The sequence below is a fragment of the Maylandia zebra genome, linkage group LG13, assembly GCF_041146795.1.
Source record: "Maylandia zebra isolate NMK-2024a linkage group LG13, Mzebra_GT3a, whole genome shotgun sequence".
NCBI classification, from domain to species: Eukaryota; Metazoa; Chordata; class Actinopteri; order Cichliformes; family Cichlidae; genus Maylandia; species Maylandia zebra.
The window spans coordinates 28,414,799-28,432,198 of NC_135179.1; the positions used below are offsets into that span (position 1 = coordinate 28,414,799).

The 17,400-nt window shown below is 40.8% G+C and overlaps 1 protein-coding gene across 4 annotated transcripts in view; it reads left to right on the top strand.

Moving 5' to 3' along the window:
- stk32c (serine/threonine kinase 32C) overlaps positions 1 to 17,395 on the top strand; it is a 111,598-nt gene extending 94,203 nt beyond the window's left edge. For 3 of the 4 annotated variants that reach the window (XM_004554567.3, XM_076891918.1, XM_076891919.1), the window contains 4 exons: positions 1,155 to 1,280; positions 1,563 to 1,691; positions 5,262 to 5,329; positions 12,585 to 17,393. In XM_004554567.3, the coding sequence (XP_004554624.2) occupies positions 1,155 to 1,280; positions 1,563 to 1,691; positions 5,262 to 5,329; positions 12,585 to 12,792 (531 nt within the window). In that variant the 3' untranslated portion in view covers positions 12,793 to 17,393. Of the gene's footprint in view, positions 1 to 1,154; positions 1,281 to 1,562; positions 1,692 to 5,261; positions 5,330 to 12,584 lie in introns of all 4 variants that reach the window. The other variant, XM_076891920.1, reaches the window with a different exon arrangement.
- The last annotated feature ends 5 nt before the right edge of the window (positions 17,396 to 17,400 follow it).

The window sequence follows — 17,400 nt, forward strand, 5'->3', positions numbered from 1 at the left end:
TTGGGGCACAAAAATGAAACCGATACAGGGTCCTGGTAGTGTGCAGGCTGACACGCTATCGTTTACTGGGACACTCAATGGGAATACGTGTTTATTAAAAAAAAATATTTTAGCTTTCGTGCTGTTGTAACTGAAAAACAGTTACTAGTTTCCGGCTTTAGAATAGTGACCAAAAATCACATCCTATATCTCTTAAACGATTTTCCAAATCTTCCATGGAAAGCATCAAAAATCCAATCTCCATCAGGAGTTTTCATAAGGATTTAGACCAGGGGTGTCCAACTCCAGGCCTCAAGATCAGGTGTCCTGCAGGTTTTAGATCTCACCCTGGGTCAACACACCTGAATCAAATGACTAGTTCATAACCAAACCTCTGGAGAACTTCAAGACATGTTGAGGAGGTAATTTAGCCATTTAAATCAGCTGTGCTGGATCACGTCTAAAACCTGCAGGACACCTCGAGTCCTGGACTTGGAAACCCCTGGTTTAGACAAAGCACTCACACTTTGGTTGATGTCTGTACTGGTCTGTTGTGGTGCAAATACAATGTTCTGAAACTGGACTGGTTAAAGTGCAAAGTTGTTTTGTCTTGTTTTTTTGTCTTGTTTTTTGTGCCCTGTGAATAATTTTGCTTTATATTATTAAAGTCACAAGCAGAGAAAAAAAACGAATATAGGTCTCCAATGATAAGTGAGATGAACTGCTCGTCACATTGAGAATGGTTGCTCAAGCTCACCCTCACATCCGCTCTCATTTTCTCTTCCCTTTGAAGAGATGATCCATTTTATCTGTTCCTTTTATTAATGCAAGACTTCCAGCCTCTTGGGTTTGATCATTTTGATTAAAGCTAATAATCTTTATTTATAGTCTTTTTTTTAACTCTTGCGTTCACACAAGGCAGCACCTCTACCAAAACAATGTAAGGTTCACAGTCCTGCGAGTTCAACACATACAAGCATATTAGTAAGATATAGCAGATGAAAAGGGATGGCAGGTGGTAAAAAGGAAAGGAGGGAAAAAACAACTCATGTAAGGGTTTTATTTCACCTCCCGTGGAGATCAGCCTGGCTGTGAGCGAGGAGAGAAGGTGCGAAGGTGATGTTGCTACTCAGAAAGTGATGTTGATGAAGTGTGTGTGCGTCTTTTCTTTCCAGCTACTGACAGTGAACCCAGAGCATCGTTTCTCCAGCCTGTCTGACATGCAGACCGCTCCCTACCTCTCTGACGTCAACTGGGACGCTGTGTATGAGAAGAAAATGGAGGCTGGATTTGTTCCCAATGTTAGTGTAAAGCCATCACATACCTCGCTCTCTCTCACACACAGACTGAAGCACTCCTTCATGCTTGCTGATCATAATGAGCATTTTTGGCAACTAAATAATGCACGCTGGCATGCAGCGTCTTTGCGGTGCACTCACCTTATATTCCTGCTTGCATGTCAGTGCATTCATGTGTGCTGTTCCCTGTTGATGCTCAGAGCGCGTGCACTCTGTGGTCCATTTACGATGGATGCTGCTCCTGTGTTTGTTTCTAATTATCTCGCGTGCATCTCGCTCACACAGAAAGGTCGCCTGCACTGCGACCCCACCTTCGAGCTGGAGGAGATGATCCTGGAGTCACGTCCTCTTCACAAGAAGAAAAAGAGGCTGGCAAAGAACCGATCACGAGACAACAGCAAGGATTCACAGTCTGTAAGTGACACGGTGCTCTGCACAGAGCTGCTGCGTCCGTTCTTTTATCTCATGAAGCAACACTTAGTGTGATACCTCTGATACCAACAGCTTTGACTTTTATGCATAGAAGGCACAAACTAAACCATTAGTTTGCAATTAATTTGCTTCTTAGTGAGTCGTGAGCGCTACCACTAAAGAAACTTTTTAAAGCAGTGTGTTGGTAGCTGCTGGGAGTTTTGATTTGATTTTAATGCTTAGAATATACATGATCAGGCATAACAACCTGTGACATGATAACACTGATTATCTGTTCATCATGGCACCTGTTGGCAGCTGGGACATATTAGGGAGCAAGTGAACATTTTGTCCTCAAAGTTGATGTTAGAAGCAGGAAAAATGGACAAGTGCGAGGATTTAATTAAGTTTGACAAGAGCCACATTATGATGGCTAGACAACTGGGTCAGAGCATCTCCAAAACCACAGCTCACGTGTTCCCAGTCTGCAGTGGTCAGTATCTCTCAAAAGTTCCCTGATCTAAAGAATAGTGAAAACCGGAGAACTGGTAAACACTGTAACCAAAGAAAAGTCAATAAAAATAATAAAAAGGATCCCAGTCCTCAGAAAGGCAAAATGATCTCCATCTTCTTTCATATTTAGTAACCAGAGATGAAGTCCTCTTAGTAGTTATATAACCTCTGCATTAAAAGCACTATGTTCTGTTAAGGAGGAGGATTTTGGAGTCACGAGTATGAAGGTGGAATTGTCACTGCATCTGTTAAAAGGCCTCTTCTCTTTGATCATACAAAGGGATCATTTTCGTTTTTTCATCTTCAAAAGAGTTATTTTCTCGTAGGCACCGATATGATTTGCTGTTTACCTGTTATTTCGATCTTTGTAGCCTTACCTCCAGCAGATTAGTGTGGTTTTTGCTTTGTACAGTTAGGGTTTTGTTAACTTTTGGACAATTACACATCTTCTATAATGTGGCCTTTGTGCAGCACTGCAGTAGACTTTGAATCCCAGTCCTTGTATGATTGTGCAGACTTTCAACTTAAGATCAAAGGGGTTTAACAAAAGCATCGCATTAACTGTTTAGGAATTACAGTCATTTGAATACACAGTCTCTATTTTTAGAGATTGAAAATACAAAGATTGTTTTTAGTACTTGGATGAAGCCTAGAACCATGGACGTCACCCATGGCCTTCTTGTCAAGTGTAAATGGTGGTTTTGCATATTGTGATAAGTCGCGTGTTTTTCCATTCATGAAAGCATCTCTCAGTTGTAGCCTATGAAAGTTAAATGCCTGCCTCCTTGAGAAGTTTTTGCTCGGTCCTTCTCTGATAGGCTCATTTTGTTTTTTTCAGCCTGATGATGGGCTCCTTCATTTCTATGTCAATCCATTTTTACAGAGAGTTTCAGTGAAAAACTACCAAGTAGCTTCCAAGTCCAACACTTGGAATCAGCTCCGTATCTTTCATCTGCTTCAGCTCATGAAATAATGAGAGAACCGAGCACGAAACATCTCATCAATAACCTGCTTACTTTTGAGCCTCTAAATATGAATTCTTGCAATTCCTAAACAACTAATCCAAAGCTTTTTTTTTTCATAACCCTTTAATTAAAGGTGAAAGTCTTAACTTCACTGAACAAAATTACAAAATGTGTTTGATTGCCCAGATACTTACAGACAGACTTAACTGTCATTGCTAAAAGCGAAAGATTATGAAGGGAACACCAGAAGAGTCGTGTAAATTATTTTTACCCACTGCATTACTCATTGGTACAGTTTTTATAAAGAGCCCGGGCCATTCCAGGATAACAATGCAGCTCAGGCTTACCTTTGTCTCCGCTCTGTCACATCCTGTCAACACTGTATATTTTTAGATTGGCAGTGAGCCAGCTGGCATTTTTTTTCCTCAGCTGTAGTGAATTACCTGTGCTCTTAGCTCTGTGATACAGTAGAAGGATAAAGCGAGACACCTGTGTAATCATGCTCACAGAGGCAATACAGTACAGTTTCTATATCGTTGAATACTTGCTGTCAATCCTTGGAGTCTCAACCCCCACCGGTCTGGCCAGTTTGCGTCCCCCTACCTGAGCCCGTTCTTCCTGTTAAAACAGATTTTTTTCTTTCCACTGTCACCAAGTACTAACTTGATTGTTCGGCTACGCTCACACTGCAGGCGAAAGCGCATCAAATGCACCTTTTTTGACCCTATGCGACCCATATCCGATCATGCTATGACAGTTTGAACAGCACAAATCCGATATTTTCAAATCCGACCTGGGTCACTTTCATGTGTGGTTTAATCCGAGACATATTTGATGTCTTAGAAAGCGACTGCTGTGTGAATGTTCATGTCGCATTAAATCCGTCTTTTAAGTCACTGACATAAGACGGACGCCGATTATCAGCTCTGGAGAAGACAAACGAGAAAGCATGGCGGCCATTGTTAAAGCACGTGCTCTCTTTTTTTCTCAGTGTCCTTCTTTCTCTAATTAATTTCTGTAGCCGCCATTTTTACTTCCGTAAACAGAGTGCGTTGCATGTCTTCTTTTGCGCATGCGGGCCGTGAACCGTTCACACTAGAGCGTGTTTGCTGTCACATTTTATTTGTCGTGTGAACAACCAGACAAAAAAAATCAGAATTGAGCATTAAGACCTGCAGCGTGAACGTAGCCTTAGAGCTCTCTCTCTATTTCTCACTTTACAATATAAAGAGCTGTTGTTGTGATTTTCCACTGTACAGTTAAAATTGAATTAATAGGCTGTTCTGTTAAAGGATGAAATGAATAATCCCCAAAAAAGAAAAATTATTGCAGTTTAAATGTTAACAATTTGAATTTCAGTTCGAACAACTACAGCAAAACAAAAGGATTTTGAGGTAGCAGATGAATAGCAATGCAAGATATAAATGTCCTCCTCATTTTGCCTTAATGCGTGATGAGGTCTGCTGTCTGATTTGTGTGTGCTGTGAGCAGGATCAGTGTAACTGCAGCAGTGCAGTCTCTGTTTCTTTGCCTTGGTGTTATGTTTGATTGAGACATTATTTACCACAGACGGGAGAGGTCCTCTCTGTATTTATGAAAAGCAGCCTGCACCCATCAGACGCTCCTCATGACATCAGCGCGTGTGCGTGTGTCACGTGTCATCAGGGCTGATGAACATGTGCAAAGAGCGTGCACCTCTAACAATAGGGTTGTGAGGCGCTGTGTGTGGAGCACATACATGCGTGTGTGCCCGCTTGCGTGTACTCATACTGCGTTATTACTGAGATTATTAAATTATGAAGCCTTCGGTGCTGTTGTCATGGCCCCAAGTGCTTTTGGAAATATGAGCTTCTATTTTCGTCTTGGGCCAAACATCCAATTTGAGGAGAGCTCACAAACAATTCATGACTTGTTTAAAAGAGCAACGAGGGGGAAGGATGAATATCCCTGGGAGGTCACGCACTTGACAGATTGAAGTTGACGTCAAGTTTTGTTTTGTGTTTCTTTTTAATCTGCGGTTCTTGATGATGCTGATGATGATGAGGTCGATGTGTAAGGTGACGATGAGTGTGCTTTGTCTGTCATCTGCCTGCAGGAGAACGACTATCTACAGGAGTGCCTTGAAGTGGTGCAGCAAGAGTTCATGATCTTCAACCGAGAGAAGTAAGAGAACAGAAGAGCAGCAGACCGTCTATAACACGGGCTAAAAGCAGAGGTTTCTTTTTTTTATTCAACGCAGCCAGAATGAAATTAGCTACCATTAGTGTCATCCTTTTAGAACGAATGCAAAGGACAGAAACATTCCTGCCACTTGCCTTGTTTGCCCTTTAAACAATCGGATTGATATCCTCAGCTGGAGCTAAATTTAATCTTCTTTCATGTTTCTTTTCTTAGATTGTGAGGCAACATAGGGGTTCATTTGTCTTTGATCTTAAAGCTATCTCGCAACCTCTTATTTTTGGGGGGCAGCAATCATATATTTAGAAAACCAACGGCAGTAATTTAGCTAAATTAGTGACACTTTAATTACAGTTAAAACTAGATATTTTGCCCATAAACCCCTGAGACAAGAGGTTGGCACATTTTACTGTTTCTTTTATTAAATTGCATAAAATCCATGCACAAAAGACAAATTGAGACTTTAAAATGATATAGCAGTTTAAGGTAACAAAGCATCTTCGTCCTTGTCCTTGTTTCCCTTGCTAGAATCAACAGTCAGCTTAACAGTTATGTCACAATCATGTCAATCAGGAACCAATGCAGGCACAGGGAGAACATATAAGAGGCTCAGTTGATCAGGAGGACCAAAGCAGGTGCTGTCTTCCTGCTGTAAAGTGTCGGCATTAACCAGTATGCTAGCATTCAGTCCTGTAATAATACATAGTTTCAAATATGTTAAGGTTCTTGTTTTTCAAGGTGCTACTGGTGCTGAGAAACATCTGGGGGGGAATGCAAAAAAATACAAATTTCTCACAGCCTGTGCTTGTAGATATTATATCAAACTTAAACGCCTTTACTGTTTAATCATGAAAGTGTCTCCTTTTACATTTTTCCCCATGCAGATGTTTTTGCATGCTCATTTCATAAGATTCATGTAAGAAACGGACAAAAAGTAGAGTCTTACACAATGTCTGACTTGTGAAAATAAACAGTCGTGTGAAAAAAGTTCCAAAGGACTCTTTGCAGTCCTATAAAAAGCTCAGTACATTGTTCCCTCGTTTATCGCTGGAGTTAAGTTAAAAAAAAAAAAAACTGTGATAGGTGAAAGCTTTATTTTTTTCACTCACTACACACTTTATACACTTTTCTCAGACGGGTAACTCAGACGGTAACTTCTACCTTCCTTTAACATGTCCACAAGTCCAACTTTTTGTGCAATGGTTAGCATCTTCCTTGACCTTTTGGGTGCTACCGCAGGTGACTCTGACGGTGCAAAGCGTTTCGTCGGCATTGTTGTGTTTGTTGGGGAGAAAACTTACAGTACAGCACTTCACAGTCACACTGCTAGCAACTAGAGATGGACCGATCCAATATTACGTATCGGTATCGGTCTGATACTGACCTAAATTACTGGATCGGATATCGGCGAGAAATAAAAAATGTAATCCGATCCATTAAATATCAAAAAAGCACCTCACAAAACTTGCGACATGGCGTAACTCGTCTCATAACCGTAGCACGTCGGAGCAGTGTGGTCACGTGATACAGCGGCTGTGTGTATTTGTAGTCTCGCTACCAAACCAGCATTTCATCTCCGAGGAAGTTATCCCAGAGAGAAGTAAAGCAAGTGTGTAAGTTCCTCTCTGAATGTTTGTAAAGCATTCCCACGTTAAGCTTAACAACTGATATATGGAGCAAGTGCCTCTCTCTCTCTCTCTCTCTCTGTCTCTCTCTCTCTCCTGCCGCTACTTCATGAAACTGCTTAATGATCAGCTGATCGGCTTTTCTGTCGCGACTCCGTCTCTCTTGTTTGTAGGGTTGCCAACTCCCTGAAAAATAAATAAGGGACACCTCGTGGCCAGGGCCGGGCAACCCAGTTCACCCTTCCCAGTGTGGTGAATTTTGTAGCTCTTTTTTTTGTGTGTGAAATTATTTTTTAACCATTTGACTTGAATTTGATTTAAGCAGATGCATATTCTTTGTGATATGACCATATGGGAAACAAATGATCATTTAGCCATTTATTTTTAGCTCAAAATGACAACATTAACACATAAAACAGGTCTCTTTCTTAAACAGAAGCCTGTCATGCTTAACTTTTGAGAATATAAGTAAATCTTTCTTTAAAAGAACTCTGTCCTGCTTAACTTAAAATTATATAAATTAATAGAAAACAATAGAACGAAAAATATTCTTGTAACAGTGCACATATGCATTTAGTACAATTGGCTCCAGCTGAGGTATTATTTCAGCTTTTCTAATGCTAATCAGCTGCTCCTGTTTGTAAACCCGCTTGTTCCCATGATTACGCATCTTAACTCATCATCATTATTCATCTATGTATTACTTTTATGTATTAGTCATCTATTTGTTGTAATCATCTATCCTTGCAGTTGTTTATTACACAAAATAAATTATATTATCACACTTCTGGCCACATAGCGCTGATATTCACTGCACATGCCCATATCCTTAACCAGAGGGTTTAAAAACAACAAACCAATGTTTACATACCATATCTGCTTCTGCCTTGGCCTGGCGGACAAAAAATTGGTAAAGGGTTCCCCGAGCTTTCATGCCCCTCATGTTCTTCATGTGCCCACCAATAGAAGCATGCCTATGGAAAAAGTGCGCTGGCACACAGTGCAGTGCGCTTTATAGGTGTTATCGTGCACTTTTCCAGCCAGGTGTTTCCCTTTTCCCATTCCTCCCTGTACTTTTGCAGCCTTTTTTTCTTTCTCTGAGCGAACAAACATTGCTGCTCTAATGCTGGGCTCACACTGTGCGATTTTTGGCCCATTTTGAGACGATTTTTGAGTCGTGTAACCGATTTGGTGATCGACCCGACTTTGGCATTCATCGTGCATCGTTTAGTATACGTGGGGTAACGAGAAGCGGCTGTGGTGACACAGCCGCTCACACTGCTCACGCGCAAACACGTAAACGTCTGTGAAAAAGACGGAGCAGCACGGCTGTGCAGCGTGTGATCTGGACACCAGCGATGGAGGCACAACTTGTAGAACTTTGGAAAGCTCATCCGAGCCTTTTCGATGTGGCCTCACAAAATTATCACGACCACAACAACTGTGAAAATAGTTGGATTTACATGCTGCTCAATCACAGCTGCCTGATCAATGTTTTTTATTAGCAATTTAGCAAAGTTGATGGTGGTGGCGTGTGTCTGTGTGAGTGAAAGACAGAGAGAGAGAGCGACAGAATTTCTGTTATAACCTTCATTTTATGGAGGCACAGTGTGAGCACTCAGGTCGCATCAGAGCATCGGGCGGTATAGTGTAAGACCTGCATCGTGACCTACCAACTTCTAACCCCTGCGAGTCAATCGTGCAGTTTGAGCAGGAGCTGAATAACGTGACTGAAAAAAAATCGCACAGTGTTTGCCCAGCTTTAGGTGTACTGTCATCCGAGACTTGCACCGCAGTGTCGGCGTTTGTTTCCCTGTTGGCCATGCTTCTTGTTGTGGTCACCTGTTGTCTTCCGGTATTTTCTCCGTAAGCGACCTTTCCTCGACCAATGAGATGAGCGGTAATCTGAATTGTCATACTCGAATTGTCATAAGTGTGCTGTCAGCTCATTGGTCACAAAGCAGGAGAGGGGCTGGGAATTATGTTTTCAAACAAAGCGTTAATTCCATAAACATTTATAGACTACTTTTGATTCTCACTGTATTACGGGACAAAGTGCGTCCCTTATTAGCTCAATACGGGACGTGTACTTTTGTTTCTAAATACGGGACGATTCTGTTTTTTAAGGGACGGTTGGCAACCCTACTTGTTTGTTTTTGGCCCACTTTGCACCAGAAAGAGGAAACCAGCGGCTGAACAACAGCAGCACGTTTAAGCTTGATAAGCTGTTGTTAGAATTGATTTAATATTACTTTCTACACCAGGATCTTTTTCTAGGTAGCTGACGGCTGGTAACTGTGCAGGGGCGGATCTAGCAAAGTTTAGCCAAGGGGGCCGATAGGGCATTAACAGGGAAAAGGGGGCACAAAGACATACTTTTCTTTCTTATTCTCATTTAAAATGTCTAGCTTTTAATAAATAATTATCTGAATCTTACACCCAAAGTTTTAATCTGATGTAAAATGTATAGAAGTCCATTACTGTATATAGTAACTGTTAAGTCTAATATACCCTAGTAAGCTATAGTACTTTTTCCTTTGGGAAAGTACCATCTGTGCAGTCTGCAATTCTGTTGAAGAAAGATGTTGAATCTATTTAATTATTCTTGAAAAAATAATTTATTTCTGTGCATTTTTTTTTTCACACTGCATCAAATTAAAGTTGATTACATCGATTAAGCATCACAAAGTGGAGGGTGGAGGGTGGTTCCCTATTTTTTATTTTTTTTTGCTGGTAGTTTGCAACCCTATTAGTTAGGTTGCTTAATATTTCTGCTAAGTACTCTTTAAAATACCAGAATAGGAAGGATGGAGCAGGTTTAAGTTTATTAGATTGATCAGTGTTGCTGAACTATGAAATATTTTGGGCGCAGTGTACTTTTTACACACAGGTATAACAGAATAGCTTTAGTGCTGTTGTTTATTTAAACTTGACTATGAACTTATACAAAATGCAGCAAGATATTAAAAAACAGTTTTATTGATTAAAAAACACTATATCGGATTCATATTGGTATCGGCAGATATCCAAATTCATGATATCGGTATCGGTATCGGACATAAAAAAGTGGTATCGTGCCATCTCTACTAGCAACAGAAGATTTATGTATTTGACAGGCTGAACGCATTCTGTACTGTACAGGAGATACGGCACGAGATTGATTGACAATGGTCTACAGCCAATCAGGACGCAGAACACAATGTGCTGTTTAAAAAAAAAAAAGCATGCAAAATTGCACCAAAAAAAATGTACAAAAGAGCGAGGCCGCGGAAGATTAACCGCGTTATAGCGAGGGACCACTGTACACCCTTACTGCTTCCATAGGAATTAAGAGTATAAGTAGCTGCTGCACTTGATTAATTAGGCATCAGCAAGTATGGACGCCTGTCTTTAGGTGTGGAGCATTCACGTATGTGACAATGCCACAATCGTTCAAGGAGTCTTCCATGCAATGCTCAGCGAAACTGCAAAACACCTGCATCTCAGACTGTACAGGCAACAGTTAGAGTGTTAATTGTTACATTTCATGACAGTACGATTAGAAAACGAGGGAGCAGGGATGGTTTGTTAAAAAGGGTTGCCAGGAAAAAGCTTCATTTCACTGGATGCAAAGGTTTGCTTTGGAAAGTTACATCTGAACACACTACAACACTTCTGTAATCATGTCTTTTAAACATAGAAGACTAAAATGGAGATGTTTGGCTGTAATGGATAGTGCCATGTTTGGCCTAACCCAAACCAGCTCATCAGCTCAAACTCCTTATAATAACGGCCAAGCACGGAGGTGGAGGGGTGTTGATTTGAGTTTGGTTTTTGGAGTTTTTTTGCAACCATGGGACCTGGATACCTCACAGTCCATGATCTGCTCTGTAAAACAAAGTATTCTAGAGTCAAATGAGACCATCGTGTCAGCTAAAGCGTGGCAGAAACTGGGTCATGCAACATGACAACGGTGCTAAGTGCATCATCAAATTTACAACAGAATGGCTAAAAAAAGAAAGGAATCAAGGTGTTACTATGGCCCAGACCTCAAACCAACTAAAATGCTTTGGCAGGATCTTAAGAGAGCTGTCCATAAGCAAACAAGGAAGAAAATAAGGTTAGATTGATAGGTAAACAATTAGCTCGATATTAAAACCCATAAAAACCTCCCAAATATATCAATAACAACAACAATATGGATCAAGTGTAATGTCTTGTATGATCAAAATGCTGAGGATGCCACTTTCATACGATAGTATAAGGAATGTACCTTGTATGAGTCACATTATACATAAATATTTACTACATTTCTTTTCTGTATGGGCGACTTCATTTATTTTTTCCACCTTTTTCCCCTCTGTTGTGTTTGTTACGTTGCAGATACAGCACACAATCAAACATTTCTGACTGTGCATACTGATTGTTTGACTAATCTGGAGGTTTGTTTAAGACCCGTCTGATTGTTTTGACTGCTCCAGTTTCTCCTGCTGTCAGACGTTGCTGCAGCGATATCAGTGTATTTTCCCCCCTACGTGTCCACACGCACTTTCAAAACTAAGGCGGCACAATAACAATTCATGATGATAGTCAGATCTATAAAAATAAATCTGCACTTCAAAGGTTTGCAGTCATAATGATGAGTTTAAAAAAAACTGTCACCTTATACCACGACTGCTTTGGTGAATGTGGGGCTGGCACTGGAAATGCTCGTAAGATTGCAGTGGGAACAAGTTAAGGGCCGCCATATGTGAACAGGTACAGCAAATGCTAATTTAATCCTCCAAGAGCATGCAGTGTAGAGTTACTGGTATAGGAAGAAAAGCATTACATATTACTCCAGACCTTTACGACAGCCAAGCTTCTGTAATGAAATGGCTCGGTTATGTAAATCAGACATGACAGGAGGCTTTTTAAGAGTGTAGCTAAATTTAATGCATCTAATGTTTTCTTTACATCTGCAGAATACACACTGCACAACATAAATGACTACTTTAGAGTCCATTTATCATAGAATGTATCTTTGTATGTAAAGTGAGCAACATTGGTTCAGTGCTGCTCTAAATTATTGCCTCATTTATTATTGACCAGGTCCTGCCGCTGCAATGTTACTGCAGTCCTCCTCTGTGGCAAATGTCTTATTATATCCTATTGGTCTGATTAATGGCATGTTACTTCTATTTATAATAGAGGGCATAATGTCTAGAATTATGTGCAGTGATGTGCATTATATAGTAAAGTCTAAAGGCCTCTTGACTATTTTTCTGAGGATTTTATAGCTCAAAAGTTTGGAAAAATAATTTAATTACACAACATGGGGGCATATCTCGGCTGCCATCATAAATGTGGTGATTTAGTTTTATTTATATAGAGCCAGTTCACAGTTAGTTTATCTTGAATGGGTTTGTGTAGTGAGATAATAATATTAAAGACAGACTCAAACTATAAGATGTATCCCCTCTGAGCAGGTACTTGGTGACTGCGGCGAGGAAGAACTACCTTAGAACAGGAAGAGACGTCCAGGTTAGAGGCAGCCACCTGTAGCAGGCGATTGGAGAGTGAAGGGAAGGAGAAGAACGAAAAGAAGTGCACCTGGCAAACATGCACACATATTCATGAGTCACTGTGTTCCTCAGGTTGAAAAAGCGTCAGGAGGAGGGTCAGTCAGAGGCCGGGAATTATGACGCTAGCGGCGACGGGGACGGAGAGGCAGAAAGCGGAGCCGCCGATGAGGACGCGAACGAGCCAGAACCAGGACCGGAAGCTGATCCCGAGCAGGCTCCCGAGTCTGCCTCCAAACTGAGCATGTGCGGCTCAGTGTGTTCCTCCCCCGGCAGCTGCTAGCGCCACATCGCCTCACAGTGACGATGGCAGCTCTCTCTGGCGGCTGCGGTGTTTGTGCCATGCCAACAGATACCTTCTCACCTCTCTCTCATGTCGTAGCCTACAGCGGAGAAAAATGACAGCGGGGCAACTTGGCGCACAGCAGCAGCTCCCATAACGGTTCCCCTCATTTACACCCCCCGCCCCCCATAGCATCTTTTTGGTAAGGCATGAATGAAGCGGAATCCCAGAGAGTCCCTGCCTATTGTACCTACCGCCCTAGAGTAAGCTCCAACTTCTATGCAATGTTACAGTATAGCATGACAAAATAATAAGGTATCACTTACTAGGAGGTGTCGTTCCATAAGCAGAGAGCCACACGAGCATGATGACATCCCGAGCAATAGCAGTCTACGGCTTTTTGAATAAGGTTAGTGGTTTTGGTGGAGGTGCCTCCCTTTATTATCCCTGTTCCAGATCCGATGGGGGACGACTGAATTATTCATCACACGAAGGCACTCGGTTTATTTTATTGCCTGTGTCTTCAGTTCACTCTTCCCCCCCTTTCATGTGATGTGTGCCCTAATTTGGAACATTTTTTTCCTCCTGGAGCGCCTTCCTCTTGTTGCAACACCTTCCTGTGATACATTTCCAGTAAGTGTTGATGGCTGTCTGCAGTCAGCAAAGACAGTGTGACTGGTTTCATGTTGTAAACCTGTTTAAAGTTGTGCCTGTCGATGATGATCGGTATTTGTTAATCACACCGTAGCCATGGATGCGTTATAGGGCAGATTTTCCTCTTTTAAGTCTTAACCAGCTAGCTGTTTTTTCTTTTTTCCCCTTCAGGCCTTTTTAGGAGGAGAAGGTACTGAAGTTAAAATCAGTCCAGCAATCAGAATGAAAAGTTGTGCTTGTCACTGTGTCCAAAATGCTTACGAAGATTTAGTATTTTAGCCCTGCACCAAGCTCTGACCCAAAGAGGGTTCTGAAACTCAGCTCACTGCCAACAATGGCATCCTTTACACATCTATAAGAAAGCTCTGTTTGCTTTACTAGACTTCATCATCTTGTTAAGTGCTTAGTTTAGGATAAAGATCATCTCCCTGTAGAGGTTGGTTTGGGGTAGCTGTGCCCTGTCGGTACATCAAACTGCACAGATGAGCTACTCTTTGATTGTCGTAGTGAGAGTGGTACATTTTAGGGTGGCGCCGTTAATCTCAGTCTGAGAATATGTAGCAAAAGACCACCTTAAAAACCTGAAGGCCTAACAAATTGAAAAACCGTGTAAATAGCATACAGTGTAGGTAATTAAACTGACCACAGTTTTATGTGGGACTGCTAACTCGACGTGTAAACTTAAGGAAGAGCTGTGTGAAGCTTCACACCACTTCATCCCGCTCTTCTTTCCAAGTGTGCAGGCACAACTTGTAGGCAATATATGCCAAAGCTTTTCTACCATTTGCAACCATTTCTAAGGAACTTTGAGTGTGTGAATGTATGTCTCTTTATCCCTCTGATAACATAAAGTCAGTTATTTCTGCAAGTGAAGACATCGTAATTTATACAATCATAACGTGATGATGTGCAAACTGTCTATTTCAGGTAATGCATCTTGGGAAATACACCTGTTTGCTGTCTTGATGCAGCATTTCCACCAGTAAAGCTGTTTACCCCGGCAGCTTTGACTGACCTTTGGGGGTTGGAGCCACAATTTAATGTTGCACTCAGTTAATTTTGTGCCATTGCCTGCTGTAATGTTAATTGTGAGGTGCAGACAGAACAGTGTTGGCCTAAGTGCATCTCTGCACTCCCACTCTGCTCGGTCAACGAATGGTCTAGCCTCCACAGTGTAATTAGAGGACATGAGTGAAATATCACATGAACAGGTAAAACAGTATTAGCTACAATATTTGCTTTATTTACTTTTGCCTAAACAGCCAACAGAAACAGTTAATGCCCAGCTATTAACCAACTTGATGACTGAAGCTTTTGTATTTAAAAAAAAATTTGTTCTTGTGGCCAACAGGGGGATTAATTTAGGCCCAGTGGCTTTCCGGGGAAGATCGATACTCATGTCTTTGTTTTAAATAAAGAGCTAGAGTCAGGTAGTGATTAGCCTAGCTTAACATAAAGAGTAGCCACAGGGCAAAACACCTTACCAAAACCTGTAAAAGCTTAGAAGTTAACATTTGTCTTGTGTGATTAATTCTTATATAAATATTAATGTAGTGTTAATGTGCTCTGCAGGTTAAACAGCTAGATGTAGTGAATGAGTGGTCCCTAAAGGATGGATAAAACGTTCAACATGTAGCTACACCACTAACTGGGCTGCTGAACCACCAATGGTTTGATTTCGGGCTGATGGTCATGTGACAGGCAAGAGTTGGGATTTTGCTGGCAGGGCAGCTCTAGCTTTGTAACGTCTTTCTGTTTTTAAAGCTACAAATAAGAACTTGATAAATTCTGTGTTAATGTTCTTTCAGTGTTATAATGTGAGAGTTGCCTAGTAACAGATTGTTCTAACATAATTATGAAAAAAAGCCAAACTCTGATACATTTTATTCAAGTAATGTCACTTGATAGTAAAGTGTTACCAGTTGACATGTTTCAAATGGAAACTTGAATATCAATCTAACATGAAATATAAAGCACACAGAGCTCCGTATAGTCTACTGTAATAATACATAGCTTATTAATTCAGGTGTGGGCTTCTTCACTATTAGTCTCATATGACAGATCGATGTGTTAGCCTAGCTCACAATGAATATTTTTTCTAGGAGCTGAGTCGTTTTACTCACATGCAGTTTCGCACATGCAGGGTTGAAAAATATTTACAGTGTTCACAGTAACTCTGATATGATGTGAACATAGCATTAACCTCTATCAAAAGAGACAAAAGACAGTATCATATTTGGCTTATGACATGTTAGCTCTTAGCTAGCTTGCTAACATTCGACGCTAGGATACGGAGACTTGTGATTACAGCTTCTTCACACCAGCCTTTTTAATATGAAATACCAGGTAAACATGTTCTACAAATGACATTAATGAACGTTCTGTTATTTTAACTTTGAAAAGCTTTAATTAATGTGATAAGTTGACCTATGTTTATTTAGCATTTTATGTCAAAATGGCTGCTGTGTAGTCACCATAGCTAATTTTAAGCTAACCTAATAGCTGATACTTTCAAAACGCAGGCTGACTGCTTGATAAAGTTTTTTTTTTTTTTAATAAAATGGATCTATTATTAAGCGCTTGTTGAATTTTTAAACCTCCAATAAAACTCAGACAAGTAGGAAGTTGATAAAATGACGTAACTTCCACTGTTAAGCTAGGCTAACAGTTCCCCAGCTCTAGCTGTACAGTTGACGCTCAAACGTGACAGATGCTTTGACCTTGTTCCCAAAGGGAAAGCAAATAGGTGTGTTTCCCAAAAGTAAGCTGTTTCTTTAAAACACTACATTATGATTAGATTAAGAAGCTTTCTTAAAGAGACATGAAATGTTATCTTCCAAGTCTGCCAAAACGTGTGAGAAATTGAATAGTCTTGAGCCCTGTGCTTTTATTTTTGCATGTACCTTTACAGTATAAGCCTGTTTTTTGCCAAAGCCTGGAGCTTGAGCCCTACCGGCTGATTTGTGCATGCACAAGCTTTTGGTAATAGCATACCTCGACGCTCACCTGATTATCGACACAGTCCAAAATCAGAGTATAACCGGCCTGCGTGACTGTTTACTTTAAGCTGTACAAATTGTATAATCCCAGTGTTACATGGACGGCATGATATTTTAGATGATATGCAGTACCTTTTTGACATCCTGTAGGTTGTCTTAATGCTTTGTTCCAAGTATACAGGCTCGTACCCTCATGGTGAGTGGAATGAGGTCAGCAGCTGTGTGTCTGTTGTGGATTAAGTGTTGCATTGTTGTCTCTGCAGCAGAAGATGAAGATTTGAAACTGGGGCATGTTTTCACTTCACCTCAATACAGAAATTGCTGCATTAAAAAAGAAAAAGAAAAAAAAAACAAAACAAAACTGATTGTCTCCATTTGTGGTTATTTCTCAGACTCTGTCGGCACAGCGTCAGACTCACCGTAGGCCTGAGGAGTGTGTGGAACAATGTGTTAATTATGTAAATGGAAAATATTTGATTTTAACAGTTAATTTAGGCGTAACTTTTCTCAAAGTTACACCAAACTAATCTAGGCTTTCGTTCCTTGATATCAGTGATCATTCCTACTTGGATCGTGCGTGCAAACCCTCCCGACATATTTCTTCATGTATTAATGTTCTGTGTTTTAAAACAAGCCATCATGCTATATAGTTTGACCAGCAGCAGCATGTCTCAACCATTTTCTCACCGACTCTTTTGAGATTCTGTAGGTGTCTTAAGTCTGTGGTTACAGTTTGAAACTCAGTGCCCCGTCGAGAAAAGAAATCAAGAAGAAAAATGTGATCCATGCCACTCGTTTCCTCCCTTATGATCCTACTTTGCATAATGTTCTTGTGCTGCAGGATTTTTACAGGGAATCAGTAAAAGGCCTTGTTGCTGAAACGGAAACTGCTCCGTGTGTTCAGAAAACATGCTGCTTCAAACGCTTTGATAATGAAAATAAATCTCCTTCCAAT